Source organism: Atractosteus spatula, chromosome 14 (assembly GCF_055471065.1).
Source record: "Atractosteus spatula isolate fAtrSpa1 chromosome 14, fAtrSpa1.hap1, whole genome shotgun sequence".
NCBI classification, from domain to species: domain Eukaryota; kingdom Metazoa; phylum Chordata; class Actinopteri; order Semionotiformes; family Lepisosteidae; genus Atractosteus; species Atractosteus spatula.
The window spans coordinates 43,900,401-43,926,889 of record NC_142719.1 but is presented as its reverse complement, the minus strand read 5'-3'; the positions used below and the strand labels follow the sequence as shown (position 1 = coordinate 43,926,889).

Below are 26,489 nucleotides of genomic sequence, written 5' to 3'. Positions count from 1 at the left end.
TTACAGTAAAAGGTCTGAGTTCAGAGCTTGACAAAAACTCCTGTTTGCGACCACAACACCACCCATATACAAAACAGCCAGCAGTCAGGAGTGTTTTTTGTATTCACAAGGCGACATCCAAAAAACATTGACAACAAAAAAAGACTTCTTATGTTGCTGGAGTTTTTTGATTGCAGTTTGCTTGTATAGTTCTTGTTATTCTTTCCTATTTGGGATTTGCCAGTGGGTAATGTCATTGTTGTAAATGTCTGTAATATGTCTGTAGATTTTATATTAATGTTATTTTTTGTTTTGTTTCATGTGAATTTCATTATTTTATTTGCTTTGGCAACACTGATTGTACCCATTGGTCATGCTAATAAAGCACCTTGAATTGAATTGAATTGAATTGAAATTAACTATCTCACTACTACATAGTCAAAGACCGTATGAGCCCAGAGCCAGGGTCACAGGAACCCGTTACTCACATTGCAAAACAAGTACAGACCTAAAACGTTGAACCACAAAAGAACCCAGTCTGTGAAACACTGAATGTAAACAGATATATACTATACTGTATTTACAGTACACATTGTTATTACTGTTGGCACTTCTGCTGCCTTGGTGTACCAAGGTTAAAAACCTCAGTAAAATTAATGAATTCATATTTTTTAAATGCATGCAATCCAAATATATTTTAATATACAGTACATACACTGTGTGTACTGTATATATGAATATAGTACTGTATGTGAAGGTATATACAGTACCACACAGCCAAAAAGATGAGAAAAGGAACTAGAATTGTTACTACAGAAAACTGCCACTGTCAGGAGATTACCTTGCTAAAATGTGACATTAGAATGAACCACGTTTATCTGCATTTAATAGTGAAAAGCATATTATTAAAGACGAATGCACTGTATAAGGAGGACGGAGGACATGTGAAACTCTGAGGACAAAGCTAATTTCCTCTCCCTTTCAAACTAACTGATACAGTATGTCTGCAAAGAAACTCATTCGTAGCTTTGATGTCTCAGACTACACATCTGCAGGAACCCTGCAAAAAAATTTACACCTGCAAAAATAATCCCCTCACAAAAGTACTCAGGAAGAATAAAAATGGCATGTGTCCTCTTATCCTTGTGAATTGGCCCATGTATTTGCGGTTTTAAACACCTGACGTGGCTGTGATTCTGCCACCGAAAGCCCTCGAGCTGGCAGCACACAACAGTTGTCATTTTGCATAATAAACTGCACATATCAGTACTGTCATACTTTAAATGAGAAAAATACATTAAAACTCTCAGATACAGTATTTTAAAGTGTTATATTCATACCAGACTTTCAGCCTTCAGTGGCAGTTTGGAAGAGATGAGCTCTTTATTAATAATAATACATGGCTACTGAATAGTGTATTAACTCAAAAACAAGGTATCCTTTATACACTCAGAGAAGCTGCTGGACTCTTGGATACTTGCCTTACAGTATAGATTCAGTAAATACCTCCTCTGCCCTCTCACACAATTCTCCTTCAGGTCAGCTCCTGCAAGCCGCCTGCTTTCTATTTCACACATAGCGAGGGATACACACGCCATTACAAACTTTTACCCATGGGTCTATCCTTTTTTTGCTCAGCAGTTCTGTGTCAGAGAGCACAATAACAAGAACAGAACATGAAAACATTTACAAATAAGAGACAGCTATTTGCCCTTTTTTGCCCAAGACAATATAAGTTGTAAAATCTTTCTAGTGCAGTATTATTGGGATTTGAATCCTGTGCTTTTCAATGTACTGTATATTCTGTTGTATTGAGAGCTGTAGTGAGTATCAGCTTTCCTACCTCAGTAAAGTTAAAATCCCAAAAATCCAAACATTAACATTTCTTTCATGACTCTCAGTGTGTTAGCAGATGTAAAATTAAGCAATAAACTTAATTTCTGAGAGATTAAATACAGCATGACAGCTGTCCTGCGGGCAAGTCTTTCAGGCTTCTCTTCAATAGCATATAATCAATACTTACTCCTGTCAGTGCTAATGGAAAATTGTGGGAACAATTAATTTTTTAATTAGTGTCAGTAGGTTGAAAAGACATTTTACTGATATTAAAAGCAGCTCTATTAGATGCAAATATGTTCTTGGGTTCTGCTTCACATGGTTGCTAACAAAATAAACTGACAAGTGCATGAAATTGATTGCTTCCCTGTCTTTTGTTGGCCTGATATAAAAAAACTGCTGGCACTGAAATATTTTGACAAAAGTGAATCACTGCTAATTTCAAAAGGGGTACTCAAAATAAATGAACACAGTTAATCTTTAAAGATATTGTGGAATAATTAAAAAATGCAGTAAAGTTAATTTAAATTCTCTCTTTTGTGTCTTTTGTGGACATACAGTATAGACATTGTAGTATGGAATGCTGATAGTTCTGAATCTATGGAAAAGCAGTCTGAAAAATACTCAGATTCCCAGACCTGTTAACATTAATGAATTAATGTGTATGAAACCCCTTCAGTAACTAGAAACCAAGACTGTGTTTCTGCATGTATCCACACTGTATTCACGATGAAAATAAGAAGTTACCTTTATGAATATATAAGAAAGACGAATCTGCTTGTACAGCCACAGGGGCACCTGTCCGCCCTACCTGACGGAGTTGGAGATCTTGCTGGTGTCGTCCGCCGTCGCCTCGTTCTCTATGTGAAACCCGTTGGGGATGACCTTCAGAGAGGACCTGCTGAGGACGTTCTCAGATCTGCTGCTCGTTATGGAGTGACGCAGGGGGCTCCCGCAGGCCTCCTCAGCACACCGTCCGGCCATCGTGTCCTCCTGCCCCTGCAGCCCCTCCTGCTCTGCCTCCTGCTCGCTCACGGTGCTCAGCTCCAGAACCTCTTGCTGCTGGGCCACCAGCTTCTGCTCCAACAGCTCGGGTCCGTCCTTGACCCTCTGCTGGATGAGAGGGGTCAGCGGGGCCTCGAAGCTGACGCAACTGTCCGTCTCGTCGGTCAGGGACAGCACGTCGAGTGAGTCCAGGCTGCTGTAGTAGGTGCCCCTCATGAGGTCCGACTCCACGATTCGCTCGAAAGTAGAACTGAACCCATCCCGGTTGTCCCGAACCAGGGTCCCCTCTTTCTCCGCATCAGCGTCCGTCTGATTCTCTGCTTTCCTGCAACAGCGGGAAGTGTCAAGGTGAGGCCTTAGTGCCCAGTTAAGCCCTGTGCATCTGTGCATCTCTGTTCCAGCAACAAACAAACCAAGCCACTCCACTTGCTTTTTTGACACATTAAAAGAGCACATTTTTTAGAAAATTCCCAATGATTAAATAAATAAAACATTCAATCTTTAACAAAAAAAAAATAATAGCTCTCCAAACATCCTCTGCCCAAATATATAATAAAAGTTACACTCTCCTGCCCATAGGAATCCAAAGTAAATCATGTACATGGATTGTGCATGTAGTACAAACAGGTTACAGGGAAACAGGAAGAAGAGAGCAGTGACCACAGGAGTGCAGAGGTCAGCAGTGGGAACCGCGCTGTGGGATGACAGCTCTACCTAATTTAAAGTAATGATCCAGTCTCACACAGTCAGTCACCCTGTCAAATATACAGAAATAAAAATGCAAACACTCTTCACAACTATTATATAGCAACATATACATACCATTTGATACTGTGTATGTTGTACTGTATATGTTTGCGTTCTGCAACTTGTCTCTATTAAACACAGAGATACCTTCAGGTGTTCAGTCTCAGATTTGTATTTTACCTGCTGATGACGTGTTTGGCAGCTGGCAGCCATTTTGGCTCTGCACAGTCCTCAGCAGGGATCTTAAGCCAAGATGGCCGCCAGGTACAGAGCCCTCCAAGGGTCATAAAGCACAGCTTTTGCATTCAGGAAATTAAATTACCATATTGTATTATTAATCGGATTTTCTTTATTTTAATCATTAGTAGATTTGTATGGTGATGTTACAATATGTAACTGTGTTTATTGTATTAATTTGTGTTAGTCAAGCCTCTATAATAAGAATATTTTCAAATATGGACATACAGAGTCTTTGCACAATAAAAATGATAGCATTAATAATTACTATTTAATTAAATATAGCAGTATACATACAGTATGGATTATTGGGGTCAACACAAGGAATCAGCAATGAACTACAATTTCACAAATTGCAATCTAGGTAGAAGTAAAATAAGCTGTCAGAAATAAAATGGCACACAGGACAGACATTAGTAATTACAATCTCTTGGGACCACAGTCTGGCCACACACAGGGAGACGACTCACCCACTGACCCAGGGCCCTGTCGCAAGACAGAGGACTCTAGAAATTCCAGATCGAAACACCGGGGAGTGTAACGAAGTATCAAAAATTGAATTTGTCCTGATCATTATTTTCTGGTGTCTTCTTGCTTACACGGAACTGGAGAACACCCTAAATCTACATTTCTGTCCTGCTGGCATATAACCTTTTCCATCTTTCCCTAACAATGTCACGGGCTCTAACGCTGACAGTGACGAATGCATTCACTAGAGGTCTGGACAGGAGTCTCTCCACACTCTCTGGGAAATCTTCACGCAATGGCCTACCTACTGTACTGTAGTAGATATTTTCTACTTCCCACAAAGACAGGCAAGAAGTGTGGGGGATACAAACTGCTTCCAGTACCAGACACAAATCCACAAACTTTTCTAATCAACACTGTGGACATTTCTTTTCCTTTCTTTTAATCCATATGGGAATGTTAATGTGAAAAACCTCTAAATGGCTAAAAAGCAGTGCAGGACTGTGTCATAAAGTTTAATTATGAATAAAAACCACTGTATTTCTTGCTAAGAATTCATACCCAGAGCTGTTTCCTTTCTCTAGCTTATTAATTATTTAGCTTTTAAATAATTAATTTTAATATTAATTTTAATTATACACTCCGATAGGAATAACAGCACTTGCACCTGATCTATAAGTACATTAGAAATGAAGTTTCCCAAATGCTGAAAATGTACTTATGTGATAAACCATTTTCTAATCACACTGTATTTCACAGCACGTGTTTACGGTGTGTAATGCTATTTCAAGAAAGCAGATAAACAATCTGTGATTTGGAGCTGTTTAAAGAAAGGAATCATGTCACACTTCACATCAGTGTTTCCAGCATTCATATACAGTGCACAGTCAAAAGAGGTTATTTAGGACTGCAATACTGAGTGAGGTCTTTATTTAAATATAAGCGAAGGGGTCACAATGACAATAAAACTAATTCTTGTTTGTTTTTTCTATTGTATACATTTCTGTTTTTCTATATATTTTATCTGAAGATACAGCTACAGCAAAACCTAAGTAAAAACTGTTTTGGTCCATTTCACAGTTAATCTACTTGTTTAATTGTCACAAGACATTTTAAAGGAAGCAGTTTTGACAGAAATAAATGCTGAAAGCTGCCAGCCCTAGAAATCACTGCTTAAACCAAGAACCACCACACAGAGGGGAGTCAGCAGTGCCACCTCCTGTAGCCAGCTCTCCTCGGGCCGGAGGAGCTAAGCAAGCCTGGTCCTGGTCAGGAATGGTTGTAAGTGCTGGTGGACGAGGACGAAGAGTTTCCAAAGACACTACGTGGCAGGAGGTGCCAACCTCTGCATTATATGTTATCCTATTGTCCTAGATACTAGGTTGTTAAAAAGCTCATGTCTCTGCTGCTAAGACGAGGTGTGTTAACCCCATTGTCCTGGTAAATTCTAACAGCCTGGCCTTCCTGCATTTCCCCCTGTATTCAAGTGATGAAGCAGTTTCTCAGTTCTGTGCAACTGGGCTGCGAGGCACAGAACGGGTACAGTAGATGCCCAGTTTGGTGCCACACTTCACTCATGGATGAAGTGAATCGTTACCTATAAGTAAAACACAATGGGATCCTTTGGGATGTAAAGTGCTACTGTATATACTTTTAAGAAATTACACAGTCATTATTAAACTAACAATAAAAAGAAAACAAGCCTGGAGTATGCTCATGTAGGATCCTGCAGATATGAAGAAAGGCTACAAGAATGAGCAGCAGGGCCCACATATTCAGAGTCAGACAACATGAGCTGAAAGGCACAAGGTGAAGGACACCTCCTCCTAGCGAAAAAGACATGTGAGGGATAATGGCTGTCCAACACACTGAAAGACTGTTTAAGAACAATTACTCACAGTGATACAGTCCCACAGTCATCTGGCTACAGATCCATGGTATAAACGGACCCTTATGCAGTATCATTACTATTCTCTGCTTTTCAATTTAGCATTAAGGAAAAGCTCTGGGAGAACTATTGCTTCAGGCATTTAATGTATTTCAGGTATAAGCTGTAGAGCTGCTTGCAGACAGCACCTTACAAATCTGGGGGATAAATGCTTCTCTGCAACAGACAGATCACATTCCCAGCTTCAACAGAGGGGCCTGCCTGTGAATTACATTATTCTCTTTTTTTCTCCTACTTCTCTTGTTTTCCTCTTTTCTTTTTTTTATTTCTCTCCTCAGTATTCACCCCTGTGGCTCTGCCCAGAAAAAAAAATAAAGTTATTGGCCAAAATATACAATTTAGAGGCATTTTACTGCACTCGACACAGAGTCATATTTTCAAACATGAGTTTATGTTGCTACGGTTCTCAAAAATATAACCCTGAGGTTAGGTTTATTTTTTAAACATCATTCTGAAGTGTGGACAATATTCATTCACACTGAAACAAGTCCAAACAGCTTTAAATAAAAGCAAATAATAACAGAATCAAAGCCTGTAGTCTACATTCAGTAAACAATTCATGTCTTCTCCACGTACTTCACAAACAAAACTGTACAATGCCCTGATCCTCGATGCCACCATCCAGAAAGCTAATGGCGGACCCTTTTTCGGAGATGCTTCCAACTCGGTCCTGGAGATCAATTCAATTCACTTTTAATAGTTTAGAAATTTAGCTCTCCTTTTTAAAAAAGCCTTCCTACATACATTAAGAATTAAAAACTGTATTTCTATACTGAACTATGGGAATCTGCAGTGTATTATGGCATTGAGCAAGTAGCTTTCTTTGAAAGCAAATATGTAATTATGCCTGTGGGATTTGATTTTTTTTCATCATGTACTATGTGTGTGTGTAAAATCTCATTACTTTACTGTGGAGTCTGTCACCCATTTGCCCACAGTAGACGTGGAGGGCTGCAGTGTTCAAACAGAAAACTGTCAGGGACAAAGATTACATTTTCCCAAGTTCAAGTCCAACTGGAGACTTACAATACTGACATTTTTTTTTTTCTCTGGCCCATTTTTATGGGATAAAATATACTTCTTTCGTGCACATATGCTTTAATATTATATTTATTAATTCAATGAATATATTGCTAATATAGTTCAGGTGGGTAGCTGCGTCAGCATGCATAGGCTGCAAAGGAACAAGTAATAGGTTTATTCCATGCTGAAAAAAAGAAGAAAGAGAACACAACGTTTCGGCCGCGGAGCCTTCCTCACCTGAGGAAGGCTCCGCGGCCGAAACGTTGTGTTCTCTTTCTTCTTTTTTTCAGCATGGAATAAACCTATTACTTGTTCTATTGCTAATATAGCAAGGTACAAACTACTCCGGTGTCTCTACCTCCACAAAAGAGCAGACCCCATTTAGGAAACTAAATGCAGGGTCCTGCAGACCTGCAGGGTCACTCTTCGCCAGAATCAAGCACTACAGGCGTGGCTGCTCTCTCCCCAGCTACTCTACCGCACTGGTTCACACTTGGCCTGGGTCTGCACTGACTCTCTCCATTTGTGCCACCAATGACAAGGTGCTCTACAATCCGAGTAAGACTCGCAAAGCTGCATGAATAAAGTGGTACGAGACCACCATTATACAATGGCTCACTGTTTGCAGTATCTTCTAGCCTCCCATACTTCACTTGATATGTGTTTTCACTAGTCACATTGCCATTCAATTACAAAGATATTAATACAGTACATGTAATTCATAGGGACAGAGGTTTGTATGATTTAAGCATTGTATTTTACCACAGAAAAAAACATTAAAAAACAATAAAGAAAGCATTTACTAAAAACTATTAAATCTAATAGTTTTCTCTCATAACCAGGAGTTAAGCCTGGCTTCCAAAATTATTATTGTTTTGCTTATTGAACAACACTGCGTGTATGGCTGACTGGCTACTAACTGGATTTGCTCTGATCTGTCAGTGCTTAATATGCTATTAAATGGCTTTAGCAATTTATTAAATGGCTTTGGTAATATTTCCAGTATTTATATTATATTAAAAAGATGATAATGGCAATGTGTTTAATAGCAGCTCATATCCAAATTAAAAAACCACGTCTCTGTGCTGGCGGTGACATTACCTACTGTACATTCAGTGCAATGGGAGGTTAATACATCTTGGGTCTCCCCCAAGGATGAACGGAAGATCAGTAGTGAGGTCATTTGCTCGTATTCATCCATCCGTCTTAACATCCATCCATCTCTCATCTCTCAGTTTCATGCCTATCTACAGGAATTACGCTGTTTCTTTCATTACCTGCTTGGCTCATCTTCAGTCTGAGTGGTCTCGTCTCCAGCGGTACCACTTGGCCCTTCTCCAGGAGCTGCTCTGTCCCTCTCATCCCCCCTGTCTTTCAACCTGCCATTCATGAGAGGCCTGTCAGCCACCTCTTCAGCTCCGGATTCCAGGCCGTTCTGTGAGTGTGAAACACAAGAGCCCCTGGAGGAAAGCCTGCATTCTTTACCCAGTTCCTCTTGCATTTTCCCTACATCCTGCCCTTCCTTTCTCAGCTGCGATACTTTGTCTCCTAGCGTTCCAGTGCTCTTCTCCGACGTGTCGCTGTTTTGTTTCTTCCCAAAGCTGCGTCCCGACTCTGCCTCCTCGACGCTCTGCCCCAGACCTGCCTCGGCGGTCAGGATGCCGGCATGACCCTCAGAAGAGCCTCCATTTGCAATGTGATGTGTGCCAAGCGGCCGCAAGGTACTTTCAGTTTCCAAGACCAGGGACACAGTGCTGTTGTTTTCTTCATTCATGTCAACTCCTTTGGCAGATGAGGCTGCGTCTCTCTGGAGTTAGAGAATAAGGATGTCGGCTGGATCCAGGAACTGTTAAAGATATTATGTCTGCAAAAGGAAACAGATGAGACGTACTTTAGCACATGCAGCACTGCAGACAGATCTTAAGCAACCAAAGGAAGCAAAAACAATATACAAACAAAATATGCCGTCAAACACCATCCTTTTTAGACAAAGTTGAATTGAAGCACTGTACCATCACGTCCAAGCACTCAGAAAGTGTGATGTACTGTATATGCTGTATGTTTTCAAACACACACTACTCCTGTCCTCCAATTCTACTTCCGTTTTAAACAGAGAGCATTTAAAAAGTGACTTGAAAAGCAGAGACAGCATCTCTTTAGTAAAGTATACTGAGCTGAGACAAAGTCACCCCAGACTCCAGACCCCAGGTTTTCCTTCTGTAAACTCAGACAGGCACTCCTTGACTCTTCTGCTGACCCTAGAATCCAGGAGACCACAAAGAAGACAAATGTATCAGTAAAGTGAGAGCTACTGTAGAACGTCTTGTCATAGCTGATCTTGTTGTTTTGCTAGACCTCTAACTTGCAAATCCGGGCCCCATGTTAAAGTGGTGACTCACTTGCTTAGTTGGTGGTTTTACACTTAACAGGATCGTTATTTCTCCTACAAGTCACATAAAGATGGAAATGCACATTTACACAACGTCCTCCTGGAGTCTTTAACTAGCAAGAGGGTAAAAGGTTTGATTTAATTCAGCCATACAACAAAGGATCAGTATGTACAGTAGCATGGCCCTGAGCTCTGCTCCTGACACTGATATTGTTTTTTATATATTCTGGATGTAAATTTAGTGGCACTCGTCGTCCCTTGTCCCTGTTATTTACTTCCTTCTCTTGCTGGTAACAGGAGTGAGATGCAAATTTAATAAAATAGATTTCCAAAGCAACAAAGGATAAATATAACAATATTAACTGTGGGAGCCTGTGATCAATTCAATGTCAATTTCACACACCCTTAGGTGGAAAGGAATTAGTCGTGCATATCACAAAGCTGAATTGTTCATAGGCTAACTGAGAAGAAGGTACTGTAGAATCAGCACTCAGGAGCCAACAACATATAGAAGAGCTCCTCTATATTCCAGCTGCTCGTGTTCTTTCCAGAGTGTATGGATTTGCATGAGGAAAAAGCTCAGGCACATGGAAATGTCCCCACTCAGAGGTGATTGTTCCCTGTTCCCCGGAGGATGACACACCAATCCCTGCAGGCCTGTGATATTCTGGGGCTTCTGCAGATGGTGCACAAGGGTCCTTTGTGCACCCTAGAGGCTTCAGACACAGCCCTGTCTCCCCCGAGCAGCTGAATTGCAAGCAGGCACACGCACCTCCTTCTGCTGGACTGAACCTGGGTGTAACCCTTTAAGTGTGTTATGTGGGACTGCTCAACACAGGGATGGTTACGTTTCACTGTCTTGTGCATAACCTGCATATAACGATCTTCAGGCTAACTCAATATCTATTATTTAAAACCTATTATAGATAGATTATCTCTCCTGATGATTTCTAAGAAGATATATATGAAGTAAATTCCTGGCCAGAATACTGTAAACGGTCCATAAATATATGCTGTAGCTGGTTAATTTAAACTGTCTATGGAGAGTAGGAACACATTTATTATTAACATTTTCAGTATGTTTAATTCATTTAATTATTATATAGTATTCTTATTAATCTGAAAGCAAAATTAATCTGATGCCTTTATCCATGTTGCATTAAAAACAACTACTACTGTAGTGTGAAACTGCACAGGGCACTGATGTACAGTATATACTTTATATCATACAAAGATCACTCTTTTTTACATCCCATCTCATGCATCCCATCTCCACCCACCCAACTCCAGTTTTGCAGCACCCCTTGTTCATTCCTCACTCTGCATGGGGTTGCAGCCTCATCATCCTGTTGCCAGGACTGGGGCAAATCTCACTATACATGAACACTGAACAAGCAGCCTCTAATTCATCTCTTCCCTCAGTGTCATTAATCCTTGTGAAATAGTATGAACCTGCATCAACATGCAAACTGCAGAGGAACAATTCATTTCATCTTGAAAATATATATATTTTACTTTTCAGATGGGAACTGACTTTGTTCCATATTTAAATGTCTGTAAATGTATATTATTACATTTTTTAAAACAATTCCTTCATACAGGAACTGTGCTTCCATTAACAGCACAAGAATGATGTTATGATATTAGTACAAATTAGATATTTTAAAGCACACAAGTTGTATTGTTTTAACAATATTAACAGTAAATTTTAGAGAAGTGAATTGTAACATTCCGTTCCACATCTTTTTTTCAGTAAAACAGTAGCAACTAGCAAACACAAAAATCGATATCACACTAATATTAATTAGCATTTTCATTCTCCAGAGTATGAGCTATTTTGGTACAATTTATATTGATTTTGCTTTTGCTAATCATAGTGGGGCAAGGTGTGTCATGTTCAATTTTCTGTCTGCATTATCATGAAAGCCTTGCTAAAGGTTTGACTATATCTTACTGATTGTTATATCCCTATCGAAAAAATGGTCTTGAGGGACCAGAGCCTTTCAGTGCCAAATTGAAAGGCAAAATGCTGAAAAGGCAATAGATCTTAGAATGTGCAGGTCTTTGGGCTTCCCAGGGGTCATTTAATATGAAGTAAAAGCCAATATCTGAAGGCAGAGCATTCTCTTTTCCAGGACACCATATACAGAGCATCGATGTCCTAGAGATATGGGAGGTGACATCGCAGTATCAGTGAGGACTGAATGCCCTCGTGTCCGTGAATGAAGCGCGTGATGTTAGCGGGAGATGACCTGTCACACAGACAACGAACGACAGCCCCCTGAGTAAGGTGAGTCAAGGGGCTGCTGGCGTGCCAGAGGAAGGGCAGAGAGGTTTTGTTGAACAGAAAAGGAAGTAAGATGCCTCTCATTTATATAAAAGGGAGAGGAGGTAACCAACCGTGGTAGTTTCTTCCCGAATGTTCGCTCCGAACTCCATTTATTGTCTCTGTGATCGGTCTTCGTGTGTGTGTGGACTGACTTGCGTGTAAGACCATAACAACAGAGTATGTTGTAACACAAACATAAAAAGGCAAAAAGAACAAAGAAGTCATTTTAATCAACTATATAGCTCATTGATTAATAAAGGGACCAAGTACTTCTAGAATAAAACACATTCCTTATTAAAAAAAGGCCATCTATTATCCAGAGGTTCATGAAGGTCAATTGATTTGCATGTAATGTGAAAGTGCCCATTAGCTAAATTCCATGCATACACCCAGTGATGAGACGCATAGGCTACACCTTACAGCACACACCAATCTAATTATTTCTAAGAACACAAAGGCAGGAATGTGATTGTACAGTATGATTAAAGTTTCTCTGCACACTCCTGAACACATCACACACCAAATTATACTGGTTACAACCATGTTTTTCAGTTTCCTGTCAAGCTTATCCTAGACCATTTCCAATGAATTAAGGTCAGGCCATAGATGAGGACTGCGGTTTCAGGCCCATTTATTCTTTATTTCTTGGGTCAACATGTGTGTCTGATGTCTCAGTCCACGTTACAGACATTGCATGACTTATGCAGAAGTGCAATATAACAACTGTAATATCAGCCATTAAGAAGGACATACAATCTAACCAAAGAGATTAATCAGTTTATCCCCGAAAAACCTTGTCTTACTCATCAATGGATGCATCCAGACAGTGTGTATCAGAATGGCTAGCAATATATTTAAAGCTGCTGAATTCAGATAAGAAAGGTCATGCTGAAACTGCATGTGACATCCGCACCAAAGCCATCTAGAATATTGCCTTTCGTTCCGGTCACCACATTATGAAAAAATATATTTCATCACTGGAAAGAGGCCAGAGAAAGGTGACCTAAATAATATTAATACTGAAAGTAGGTTATATACAGTACATGCAAGTATAGTCAGGCTGACCAAAATGTGGTATGTGCTGAAACAGACCATTTTCAGTGTAATTCATAAGCATTAGAAAAAACAATAAAACTTTAATATGTACAGTATATATTTGTTTTACTATTTAATAGTCAGCTCCACGTTTTGTCCCAGCTTCTGCTCCAGGATTTAAAACTGCCTTTTACAAAATCCAATTCTGCAGAGTCAGCATCTCTGTTTGAGAATGAAACACCCCCTCCGCACCTCCAGCTGAGAATCAGATCTGTTCCGATTCTTAATGATGTTAAATTGGAGTGAAAGCACCAGCAATTACCATGAGAATGAACACAGACCTGGGGACACAAGAACCCTTCTAAGAGCCCTGCAGCAGGACCAGTCCCTTCCTGGGGATTGTTATTAAAGTGGGACAAAGTGAAAGCTTTGCTCAGCAGCTCCAGCTAAAGGTAGAGCAGTTCTATGTAGATATGAATTATTTTGACTGCTAGGTGGTTAACAGGTGTAAATATAAGGAGGCAAAGAAATTATAAGGAAGAATTCCTGTGGTATCACAACACTGCATAATAACAATCCAATTTTTAAAGCTAATCCACAGCATCAACTCCACAGTATATCATCTGCAAACACTTTAGATTTAATATGGACTTAACTGAATATAGGCAAAACCTACATGCAAAAAATATTAGTCAGTTAAATTGTTAGTACACCACAAAAATCCTAAAATGGAAGTCCTATATGTAAAGTTTACTCTGCTATAAAGTAAATTCATTCTTAAAAAACATGAATATTGTGACCTGAAAAGACCATGTGTCTAGCATTAAACAAGCAATTGAAATCACAATCCATGTTAGTTTGTTACAATCACTTTAGTTCAATGAGATAACAACCTGTAACAAATAATGTCAATATGTTTTCACCAGTAATTTGTTTTCATCTAAACATTTTAGAAAAAAATGTCAATAAATCAATTTCTTAATCATTAAGTTATAATGAAGATTGTTAGACAGACACTGATCATGGTCATTTTAGATGTTTTTTATGTCCACTCTCTCCAAGATTTGAAAGGATCTTTCCAAGGTAATCTGCCATTATCTAGGTCTCACAAGGAAAAATGTTATTTTTTACAGCCTCTTAACACAGCCCTTTAACTGACAAACTGGCTTCTCGCCAGTCATTCCTCAGCAGCCAACATGCAACTACAGGACACTGTATTCTATTCAGCCAAACAGATGTAACAGAGGCAATATTAAGATGTTAAATTTTTAAAATAAGCCTTTATAAAAAAAAAATAGCAACCTGTTAGTCTAGCTAATATAAATATTGCAGGAACATGTCAATCATCACAGGGGGATTATAAGCTATTAATTCGAACAATATAGAAAATGACTAAGAAAGAGCATGGATTATATCGAATCACTACAGATTTTGCTCTAAATCCTAAATATGACAAATTACATAGTTAATTAATTTGGTAACAAAATACTATTGGGTTAGAAAGCATTTTCTGCATTTTTCCTCAAACTCAAAACAACATCAAAATAACATAATCAATGAGCCGGGCACATTTTCCTTGGGAGAATGAAAAAGGTTTCCACTGGCACATATGGAAGTTCAGGCCTCCTGATCCCGTCTCACTCCCTGACTGCTGTGTGCATTTTAATGAATTAAACACAGACTGTAGCTGTCAGATGTGTGTGCGAAACCCTTCACTCCTGCAGCCAGAGTGATAGATCCCTGCCCACACAAACACAGATCTCACTGAGATGAGCAAACCCCCAGAGAGAGGTCTCTGCAGACTGAAACAAAGCTTCGCAGCTCTCTGTTCACTTACAGTGGCTTCTATCAATATTTAACATGGTAAGCCACAATTAAAATGCTATATTCCACTGACCACTTTTAACCCACTTCAAGAAACACATATTTTCTAAAATGGAAAATTAAAATACATACTTCTACCTACAGTATCTCACCACTTCTTAACTTCTCAACAACAAAATTGTTAAGAATGCCAGTAATTCGCTGTTAAGATGCATTTGTTAGTCATCTACCATAAACTGAATGTTAATTTAACGAGCCCCTACCCCAACCAAAACATGAATATATACATTTGGCATCTGAATACAGATCACGAATGTAAAGGGTTAATTAAAGTTTTGGAAATACCTATTTATTATAACAGGGAAACTTCAATGTAAAGTCACTTAAAAGGGCATTGCGTCACCACGAGCAGCCCATATGGCCAGTACGCGCTGTAGTAAAATCTACCAGAGACTTCAGTTCTGCAGGAGGTACACAATGCCAGTCCTCCGTGAGAAAGTCAGTTAACTCGTGCCTATGGAGGTTGAAAATGCCACTACTGGCATTATTCTGGAGTGCTGACTCCTATAATGCTGGGCCAGCATGTCACCAGATCAAGTGTCTGCGTTTGGGTAGACTGACTCCATGACTGGCTTGCACAACCTCTCCGGGCTCCTATGATGATACAGGTGGCCAACTTTAGCACTCAAACCACTGGGCAAACACATGTGCTCTATGGATGGAGACATTATCGTCCTGGGCGATACTCCTCACTGAAGGAAGGAAGTGCTACAACATGCGTTGAGGATGCTCACTCAGTACTATTACACTTATTAGCACTGGCCTTGCCCTCTAAGGGAATGAGAGCACCCAAGATCATGGTGTAGGATGATTCATCTGATCACATCACACGTCTCCACTGCTCAGTGGTCCATTGTCCATGCTTTTTATGTACCTCATGGACTCATAAACCTATTTGCAAAGCCTTTAGTAGATGTTGCAACCATAGGTTTCTCACAGTGTAATGCAAAATACTTGTATTCCTTTCCACTTCTTTCATATACTGTAGGCTCACCCCTGGTGTGTCTGTCTGTTTTTGTCTGTGTGTTTTGTAATGAACTGTCACTGCTTGTTGGGATGGGCTCTGGCTCTCCCTCTTGACCCAATATTGGATAATACAGTTTGAAAATGGATGTATGCAATACCTAGTGTACTACCTGCACTAATAAACATCTCATGCAGAGCAACAGCTTGAGGATTAACTTTAACCTGATTAGTGTAAACATTTCTTCAGACTTGAAAGCAAAGCAGACTGCCTGGTAAACACACATCCTGCGCCTTTCTGATGAAGCTGTAAGCACTCGGACAAACACAGATGTGAGCTTCAGGCGATGAGCAACATCCGCAGAAACAGCACAGGTGACTGGTGCTAGACAAATGTTCGGCAGAGAGACATTTTCAGCTAATGAATCCAAAAAATTAACTCTTTGCATTCTCAAATATTATTTCCATGAACTAGCATGGAATGGAATTGTCACTTTATGATACCGCTCACTACGCTTACAGTATATCACTCAGGACATGAATGCCTCCATGCAGTATCAGAACATGGAAACATCCACCCCAACACTAATGAAGTATTTGTCTCCTCCACAGTGTGATAAGGGCCACAGCAATGCAATGATCCACCAAACATCCTTCCATTACACCATTGAAGATTCAGAGATGTTACTGCATGTCGTGCAAACTAAGTGAGCTCAGACAATCGATTCCCAGTTATCCGTCATGCTGACATCAGTCTCCATGCATAGGTGTCATAACCCTCTCTGGCCAGTAGGGGTCACAGTCATTTACAGAAAGTTAACCCTCAACCCGAACAGGTAACACTGCTGGACGTCTTGTCATCCTGGACTGGTAAGAAATCACACTGCACTTGGCATTTCATTCTCATGACGCAGTCACTCACACCGGAAGTTACACCAAAGTGTAAAGATGTACTGTACAGATCTGGATGCTTCCCATGTAAGGCGGGTGATTTGATCTCAAGACCTCAAGTCTGTAAGCCAGATGCTGTGCTATTGCTAGATGTGAGGACGATACACAGACACACATGCAACAGGTCTCTCGGATCAGCTGCTTTCTCCATTACATTGTAGCTCTCAGTTTTCTTGCAATAACCTTAATTTATGAATCATTTTGTACAGCTGCCCAGAACAATCTGAGCTATACCATCTCATATCCTGAAATAGTACTGAAAACATCTCTGGTGTGCTAAAGAGGAGAAGTCTATGCAGTGCTGTACAACACTAAAGACATTATTATTAAAGACATCACATATTTCAGTCATTGACCTGCATTAAAGCATGTCAGATCTTTCTGAGAATGCTATTATATGAGTGACTTTGCAGTGTAGTAAATATTACTCAGTATTGGACCCTGCAGTGTTATCCATTGCTTCTTCCAGAGAGTAATTGTGTTTATTAATTTTAATATTAAGTCTTTTTCCATATATATTTTATTCACTACGTTATTGTGTTACTCTTTAGTACCAACTAGATATTCCCACTTCAACCCCATTTCCATAACTGCAATTTGCAAGTCATTTCAAAGCTTAATTTTAACTGTATAATTCTTCTTGGCAGAATCATTAAGACATCTGAGACCTCTAAAAACTCAAAAGGAACATTTTAATATTTAAGCTGAAATATCATATTAAAATAATGTGCTTCTTGATGGGAAAGATGTTTGTTTTCAATTTAAAGAAACCTGTTAAGCAATAATTTCTCTGGCTTTATTCTTTTTCATTTCAGATAAAGGGAATAATTTCAAAGCTCCTTTTCACCATATTTTAACAGTTTCTTTATTATGCTAAATGCTACAGAAAGACAAATTACATATCAATCTAACCAAGCTATGTTACACAACCAATACAATGAATAATAATACATATTTCTGTGCATTCCCTAATCTAATCTAATATTCAAAGGCATTAACGCCTGGCACGACAGTCGCAACAGCATTGTCTCTGTAGACACCAGCTGCATATTCATGAATGTCTGAATCCCCCTACGTAGTGTTCCTCTCCATTTACTGCTTCATCACAGTGGAATATTTTCAAAGCACTGCAACATCCCTCATTTCTACACATTCCTGCTTTCTCAAACACATTCAACAGTTATGCAACATGAGTTTTGAATGGCTAGTTTTGCAGGAAACTAAGTAGCAGCCTCAAATTACCTATTTATATTAAAAGTAAAAAATACTGTGATGTGTGTAAATTATTGATGTTAATGCGAATCAATAAACATAAAATATTAGCATAAGGCAGTAGATTAAGAGAGGTAGACATCCTAGTACAAGTCCAACAGTAAAAAACAAGGTGAAGTGTCTATGTCTATGAAGTGATTATGTCTGGAGGCACACATCTCAAAATGATTTTTTAAAAATCGACAGCATCCTCACGTAGGGAAATTCAGTGCGGGTTGTCTCACCCTACGCTATGTATTCTGCAGAGATCAATAGGTCAAGGTTTTGTTTTTACATCTTGATAATCTGGAGTGCACTGTTGTAATGGTAAAAAAATATTTTGTTGACAAATACATTATATGTATTTCTAAGATAAAAATGATCCATCCATCCATTTTTAGTCTCCTTGTCCTGGTGAATGTAAATATATAATCTCTTTTCTCGTTCTGCACAGGCACTTCCTCATTTTATAGCCTGGCTCAGTAATGTGATTCATGGTAAAAAAAAATCTTATTATTCAGTAAGCAGGAGATTAGTATTACAGATTATGAGTTTCTGTACTCTTCTCTGGAAGTTAAAGTTAATCCTGCACAGTCTGCAATGGGTACTGAATTAAAGCCTCAGAGAGAAGAAAAACAAAAATGGAGAAACGGCCCAGTCATCTCGGGCTCCAGAACCCGCTCAGCCAGAGCAGGCCTGGGCTGGGCCATTAGCAGGATGGGCCTGGGATCCCATCAGTAGGACAGTGGGTGTGTCGGATGAGGGCGCAAGTCCTCATCACTCTTGCGGAGAGAGGAAGCGATTGGAACAGTGTGATACAGGAAAACAGAAACTGATGACAAATGTTAATGAAACATATTGTATGTACTGATATAGTAATTACTTTGTGTGTTATCCCCTTATATTTGGTCTCGAAATGATTATCAGTCCTCAGGTATGGAAGCAAAATTAGCCTGGAGCACATGACTTAAGCTTTGAGTTTTTATTGGGATATTTTATACACACATGGGCAAAGCATATTAAATATGGAGAAAGACTTTGATAAAGAATTGATAACCTTGAATTTATTACTCTCTTTGTAGACTGTAGTTTTCAAACTGTCCTGACCCTGCTGTCCATTGCCAGATAATGTTACACAATAAACTCAGCTCTTACTTGCTCACTATACAGTATGTTATTATACACTAGAACTCTTTCAAGAAATACATACATGGAGTACAAATCCAGGGTAAGTCCTTTTCAGGCTGCACACACAACACCTGTCTGGTTGAATACTCCTTAGCCTTCTTACCACTCCTTTGTGTTCTTCATTGACTTAAAGTTATATAACAGTCCAACATTATGGACACAACCAATTGAATCCAAGCCTTGACACTGGGGACCCATGTCTGAAATCTTTGATAATTTCCATCCAGTTCCTTTCACTGAGTTCATAGGGAAACCAATTACCTTGATCTCTCCGTTTCATCATTGTCCATTGTCATAGCTGCCAGAGATGGCTGCCACACAAGAAGGGACTTATACGGTCGAGCTAATTGGAGGGACCTGGCAGAGACTTCCATAGGTCTGCTATTAAAGCCTTTTGGAAGGCAGAGCTCTTTAAACGCATGCCAAAGAATACCCAGGAGAGAACTCTAGAAAGACCTACTGCAGTTGCTGCCTCTCTCATTTGATCCACTGCCATTTTCTCATCTGAGCACACAGGCAGAATGAGTGCACCAGGGCTCAGCACTCAGGCGGCCATGACAGGAAGCTATATGGAGCGTCACTAAAAGATCCCAAGCTTCAAATTGGCAGATGTTCCCATTATACAGTTTTTCCCTGGGACTTTATATTGTGCATCCACAGCAATTAAACCAACAAATCCCAGTTTGATGCCACAGACCTACTCATCTCAAACTGTGCAGCCCAGAGTTTTTTTCAGCTGGAGAGCAGCAATCGGCACAGCAGTTTGATGATGAGAGTCGAAAATGAAAAGAGCAGCTGGGTACAGCTAAGACTGAGATGCAGCTAAAACAGACTAAACCAACATCAGCTGATATATTTGGACATTTTTATTAACAGTCTCAAATCAAATGCAACAACACGTGTTTTGCTCGCATTTTACTGTAAAGTTTTCGCACCAAAATGATGTTCCCTTCCTGGCAATCACACCTGTACATGAATTAAACATTCTTCAGTGCTGTGTCACTGACTGCTTTAGCACATTCAGTTCTAATGATCTCCCACAGCATGGCCAACGCTTGTTCTAACCTCTGTTCTCAACCACTTGTCAACTATTTCAATTGCATCCACTGGTATCCAGGATGGCCAGTGCAACAGTGGCCTACTAGTAACTTCTGTATTTCCAATTTGAGTAATTCAGGCTCAGAGTATATTTCCGGTCATTAGCATGTTAAAAAAACAAACTCTTTACCCGCTTAATACCTTAGTGAGTACATTATTTAGGAATGGAATGATATAGGTCCTTCAAAATCACAAATTCTGTTAACATTTATTAAAACAAACTGAAAACAAACTTACTTAATTATAATGCCTCCAAATTCCACACAAAAAACACAGATAGTTCGGTCAAACGCCAATTAAGGAGAAGAGGCTGATGCAAGAAGCCAGCTTTATAGGGGAAACTCTGCTGGCCCTAAGTGAAAAACCTGTCCATAAAGACTAAAGAACTAATTAAGGATGAGAAGGAAGCTGCAGTATAGACAAAAATTAGGTCAAGGGCCAGATATGAAAGCATAAATTAGCAAGGAGCGTGATATACAGTATGTACTGTACCCCGAGCACTGGATCACCGTCGTCACGCCCCCCTGTCTGTCAACCCGTCCTGATCCTCTTCGTCTCCTCCCCTGATGTCCTTCTCCACTTACTTCCGGATTATACAGGCTGCATAGGGTCCTGAACTATGCTTCGCGGGAGCCTGGACCGGCTCCCGTTACACTTTATTGTCTGAGCACTTCTTTGCTTAGACAAGATCAGGACAAATCAAAGGGTACAATACCTCAATATTGTACAATGATTCAATGTACAATAATACTAGGAACATCCACCAATACTGGCACAGCATCAGTATCTGCATCTGTTTACAGTATATTCTGACAGATTTTGGGGCTGCCTTCAAAGAACAAAAACTTTCAACGATGGGTAACAGATGTTGAATGGAACTTAATTCTCAATTAATCAAAGACATGCTTAGCCCACTGAATTTGATGCAAGCAGATCAAACGTATTACGTAATGCACTGAAGCTGGGTCTGGATGTGTCTGAGTGCAAGAAGTGGCTGTTTAGCAGGTCATTTGAGCATGAACCCTTTCTTTCATGCAGGATCCTCAAAGCCATGCTGGTTAAGGGAGCTTCTGTGTAAAGAAATCATCCTAGGCAGGTGCTGTCACTTTTTGTGACACGCTTGTGGCAAGTCCCATGTACGCCCAAGTGCTTCAGAGTCTTCTGAAAGATTCTTTCCCTATACCAACAGAAGGGCTTGTATCATGGGAAACTGATGAGCTCATCTGTACACTGCATCTTCTAGGACTTAATAATGTTTAGCTTCTAATAACAAAAGCATTATGATAATGCGTCTAAGCTTCAGACCTAAAGCGTTTCTTGTTTTGATGTCTGATGCATCTCTAACTGAACGGCAAAATGTAATCACATATAATATAAGTTGTTAGTGACTTCAGCTGACTGGAGAGTTCATAATTCCATGTTCTGCACATTAAACTCAGCTAAGTGAATTGTGATCTCTGAAAATGTTTTGTTATACAGATGTGTTCTAATCCATGTATAGAAATGCAATGTTTTCCAAATTCTGTCCCTGACTCCCTTCTGACTCTCTGCATACTTTTTGGAACCTCTGGTGTTCTGCCCTGCTGATGAGACATGAGGTCCTGCAGTAGCCGCCTCTGCAGCAGTTTCCAATGTGTACGTCTCTCCTTTAGCTCTCTAAGCCACTTTCAATAAGTGCATCTTCTAAATGACTATTACTGCTTTGAGCAGGTCAAATGTTTTTCATGAGTGGTAAAGGGTTGCTAAATTCCTTCAATGGCAGTAATAAAGCATTATGTTAAAAATGCATATTTAATCTCAAACTGAGATCTTGCAAGCTTTCATTGCTGAAAGACAGGTTAGAGACCTGGACTGAAAGGACTAAAGAGCCACATTTTGTGTGGGCAATTTGCCTAAAGGCTTAGACTGCATTCCATCAGTGAAATTGTTTGTAGTGTGAAAAAGGCTTTGGACATGAATGTTCAGGTTTTTGAAGCATCACATCCTTGCTTTTAGGGAAATTAAAGTATCATGTAAGAACAATATGCAGATTTTTTTGCTTTGCAGCCAAAAAACAAGCATTTGTGCTTGGAATGCTTTAGCTATTATCTTAGCAATTTCCGTTGCAGTCTAAAAAGTTTGGGAGCAGCATGTGATTTTCGGCATTATCCAGTGGGAAATTAATGAGGAACAATAACTGAACCCCTGTGGCAAACCAACATCTACAAACACAGGATTACTCATCTGTTTTCAGGCTCAGTGTGGGATTATCTTTACTTCAGTAACTGAACCACTAATTGAAAGCTTTTGCATTCAAAGAGTTGCACTTTAAAGACATGCAATTACTGTTGTATTAAGTGGGAAGCTCTTCTTGGCATTCAATTCAAATAAAGACAAAAATAAAAACTAAGTAAGGGATAAGATACAGTAGATACACATTTCTAAATGATAATATGTACTTACATACAGTCCATTTTTCCCACAATGCACACATATATAAGTTAAATCCAAATTTAAGAGTGTGCAAGTTACTAACAACAACAGCCACTGTGTACACAAAAATAAATTATATAATTATATTATCTAATTATGTAATATATAAATTAATAAAGAATAATAGAAAGATCAGCACAGCACTTGTACAGCACAGTACTTCATGTGTTACAGTACTTCCCCCTGTGTACTCTGTGAAGAATGCTGGGCAATGAACTTTCAAGCTTACATGACCCTGTCTGGCATAAGAAATGCAGCAAACATCCATATCCTCACCTGTCCTAACCCTTGTTAGTGCTTCTTTTTCTCTTGTCATCCAGGAGGACTTGCAGCTTTGCTTGTGCTCCTCCTCAAACACTAAAATTCATTCGGCTGCTGGTAGATGCTGGTAAGTGATCCCAGCATCTCATCCAGCCATGTCCTGAAGAAAGCCAGGTTATAATCTTCAGCAGGGCACCTTGGTCTAGGTATCTTCTACCAGCCTTTGTCTCATAAATACACTCTGTCCCTCATTCCCACACCCATTCCCTCATTCCCACATCTGAGGGGGCTCCAGAGCAGACATGTTCTTTACTTATTCCACAAATGGAGATCTTTAGTCACTTGACAACAGGGGATATCAAGGTGACAGGGCAGCCTTCTTCTGACAGTGCTTGAATATGAGTTAGTGAGTGCGCAGTAATGATAAATGAGGCTTAGGTTCGGAAATATAACATTGAAATCTATGAAGACTTAAGGTTTATCTTTCAGCATGACTGTGGTATGATTCAGAGTTAAGATGGTCCATGTTTAATCCCCATCAGTACCACCAAATGAGATATGAATACTAACATAAGCTTTGTGCATTAGATGTCAAATTCTGCTGATTTGTTGGAGAGCAGGATTTGCACATACAGTATTTATTCCCAGTGAACATCACATATAAGAATTTAAGACAACATTCAGACAAAGTCCTTCAGATTTAAGACAAAGGCTTGGAGTAAATATTGTCAATAGCTTCCATGCAGAGTACAGGGTTCATTTGGTTGTGCTTTTTGCCAATTACATTCCTAAGATCGAGACCCAGAAGTCAGAGTAGCAGTCCTTGTGCCCAAACCGCCATTTTCAGTGGGCAGCACAACAAACAGGAGCTCTAGACACTTTGTGTGACTTTTGCCCTTTTGTCACTATGCAATGACTGTCACGGATGTCGGAAAGGCATGCCATGGAATGGCAGAAGAGCAAAAAAGACCCTATGCGTAGCGGCAAAACAGAGATTAACCCAAGCTCAGGAAGTCAGACGATGTCAGGTAGAAACCTATGCCCTCAGGCCGCGGAGGAGACGACCTGGTGCTAGGCGGGTCTCAAGACATCCAGACCCCCAATGCTGAGCCAGGATTAAAGGGTGACCCGGAAATATATAGCCCCATACTAAGACACACCGGAAGGACAAGCAAAGCACAGGGAAACTAGGAACAGGACAGAGTAGGAGCGCCCTCTAGCTGTAGAGGGTGTGACAACGACTTTGTGTCCGACCATCTAATTATTCCTTAACACAATTCTGAATAGATTTAAATCACACTTCCATACAAAAATACTAATCATTAAGTACTTTCAACTGTGCTTCTTTTAAATGTTCCAAAGGAGGTGTAGAGCACATACTGACTAAAAATCCACCACTGATTAGCTGATTCAACAATGTGGTTGTAGTTTGAAAATAGGTCAGGGTTTCACTCTGGAACTGTCAGGCTCATTTCAAAAGCACACAGCATGATAGCTCTTCACTTAATTACCTTTGTACAGCCTGTCAGAAGGCTTCAGAATCATGCAAACTACTTAATAAGCTTTTATCATTTCTTTCATGATTTTAAAGTCTTTCTTAGACATCAAGTCAGCATACAATACAAAAGAAGTCAATATTTCATTAATTTTGTATTTTACAAGACTGAGGAATGCTGTTTTTAGACCTCATTATATACTATAGGCAATTCTTGGATTAACTATTTAGTTTTATTTTAAGACCACATTTAGAACACTGGGCACAATTGTGGTCACCAAAACACAAAAAAGTTAGTGGTGCTCTGTGATCAGTCTGGAGACATTTTTTAAATAGAAAAAAGGAACCTGATTCAAATATTGAAAATCCTCCAAGCACTGACAAAACCAACCCAAAGGACCTTTCCAGAATTATAAACAAAACCCAAAACACAGGACACAAGTGGAAACAATGCAGACATGCATTGAAAGCTAAGAACTTTCACAGGGTTGTGACAGTCTGGAATCCAGCCATGTTGTTGAATAACCAACTGATCATAACCGTCTTTGGTTGATGCATTGGTAAATTACATCAATATAATTACAAGAAATGTGAGATTATGGTTTTGTGAGCAAACAAATGTCTTGTTTTTTCTCATTTTAGTACAAGACAGCAGCAATGCAAGGCCTTATACATCTCAAGTCCTTTGCTTAGCTCTAGAGCCCTGCAAATTCCTTGAGAACATTGAACACCCTGAAAACAATGAGACATGCAGTCTCCTCCAAACTCTGATGATGCTGGTCTTTGAAACTGTTGCAAAGTACAACAACCAGCTGATAATTAAAAAACATGCCCTAATACAAGAACATCTGAAGTAGAGAATAAAGTTTAAAAATGAGAGGAGCCCTTCGACCCATGTGGCCCATTGGGAAGTCAGTAACTCACTGATCCCAGGATCTCATCCGGCTGTTTCTTTGAGAAACCAGGGTATCAGCTACAACAGCATGGTAGCGCCACCGGTTCTGTAAAAATATTAAATGCACTTAATGATTGTAGCTGATACCCTGAGAAGAAAGTCTGACAGAAGAAATATACCCTGAGAAGATGTGAATACCCTGATAGAAGCATGATACCCTGAGAGGAAGAAAGATATGCAATATACTTGCCACCTGAAGAAGGCTCCACAGCAGAAACATTGGGTTTTCTTTCTTCTCTTTTCAGCATGGAATAAACCTGTTACTTGTTCCTTTGCAGACTACGCATGGTGATGAAGCTACCCACCTGAACTAAATACATAAACTGCTAATAATTTTCTCATGTATTTTTTGCAAAGGTTTGAATTATGTCTGTCATTACTGAATAGCAGAATGGTGTTAAAAATGCTTTAAGCAGATGTTCAATGCTTAAACCTCTTTTATTTGCAAATTCCAATTGATTTACCTGTACATCTCAATAGCTCAAAGCTACCATTATACTGTATATAATGCAGCTGATGAAATCAAAAGTTCTGGGATGTTTTAGAAGCCATGAACCCCCATAATATCATTAAAGAGCTCAAAACACTTGCATGAATAAACAAGAAAAAGAATATAGCAAAGGCAGTTTACACAAGAGGTGATGAATGGGAATGGTTCAAAGCCAGAAAGAGCAATTAGAAGAGACTCCACAAGGACACAGTAATGGAGCAGACAGTTAGACACAATGCCTGAAGGTGCAGCAGGAATCGAGATGAAGTGGGGAAGAATGCATGAACAAGGTGAGCAACTAAAAAGAGATCGAGGCCGCAGTGAAAGAGCTGACTGTGAGTAAATGGCAGGCTGGTGAAAACTACTCATGCAGCAGCTGCAAGGAGCAGAGATGAGGTCACATGGCATGACTGTCGCGAATGTCATCGAATCCTGAGAAATGAATCAAATAAGTGTGATGGGACCAGTTTTAATAGTATCAGTAA

The 26,489-nt window shown here is 39.6% G+C and overlaps 1 protein-coding gene across 1 annotated transcript in view; it reads right to left on the bottom strand.

Moving 5' to 3' along the window:
- The window catches only part of psd2 (pleckstrin and Sec7 domain containing 2), a 110,496-nt gene that overhangs the window by 67,861 nt on the left and 16,146 nt on the right, over positions 1-26,489 (bottom strand). Inside the window, exons 2-3 of the mRNA XM_088933030.1 lie at positions 8,521-9,107; positions 2,627-3,145 (exon numbers count right to left, since the gene is read on the bottom strand). Of these exons, the coding sequence (XP_088789156.1) occupies positions 2,627-3,145; positions 8,521-9,017 (1,016 nt within the window). The 5' untranslated portion in view covers positions 9,018-9,107. The remainder of the gene's footprint in view (positions 1-2,626; positions 3,146-8,520; positions 9,108-26,489) is intronic.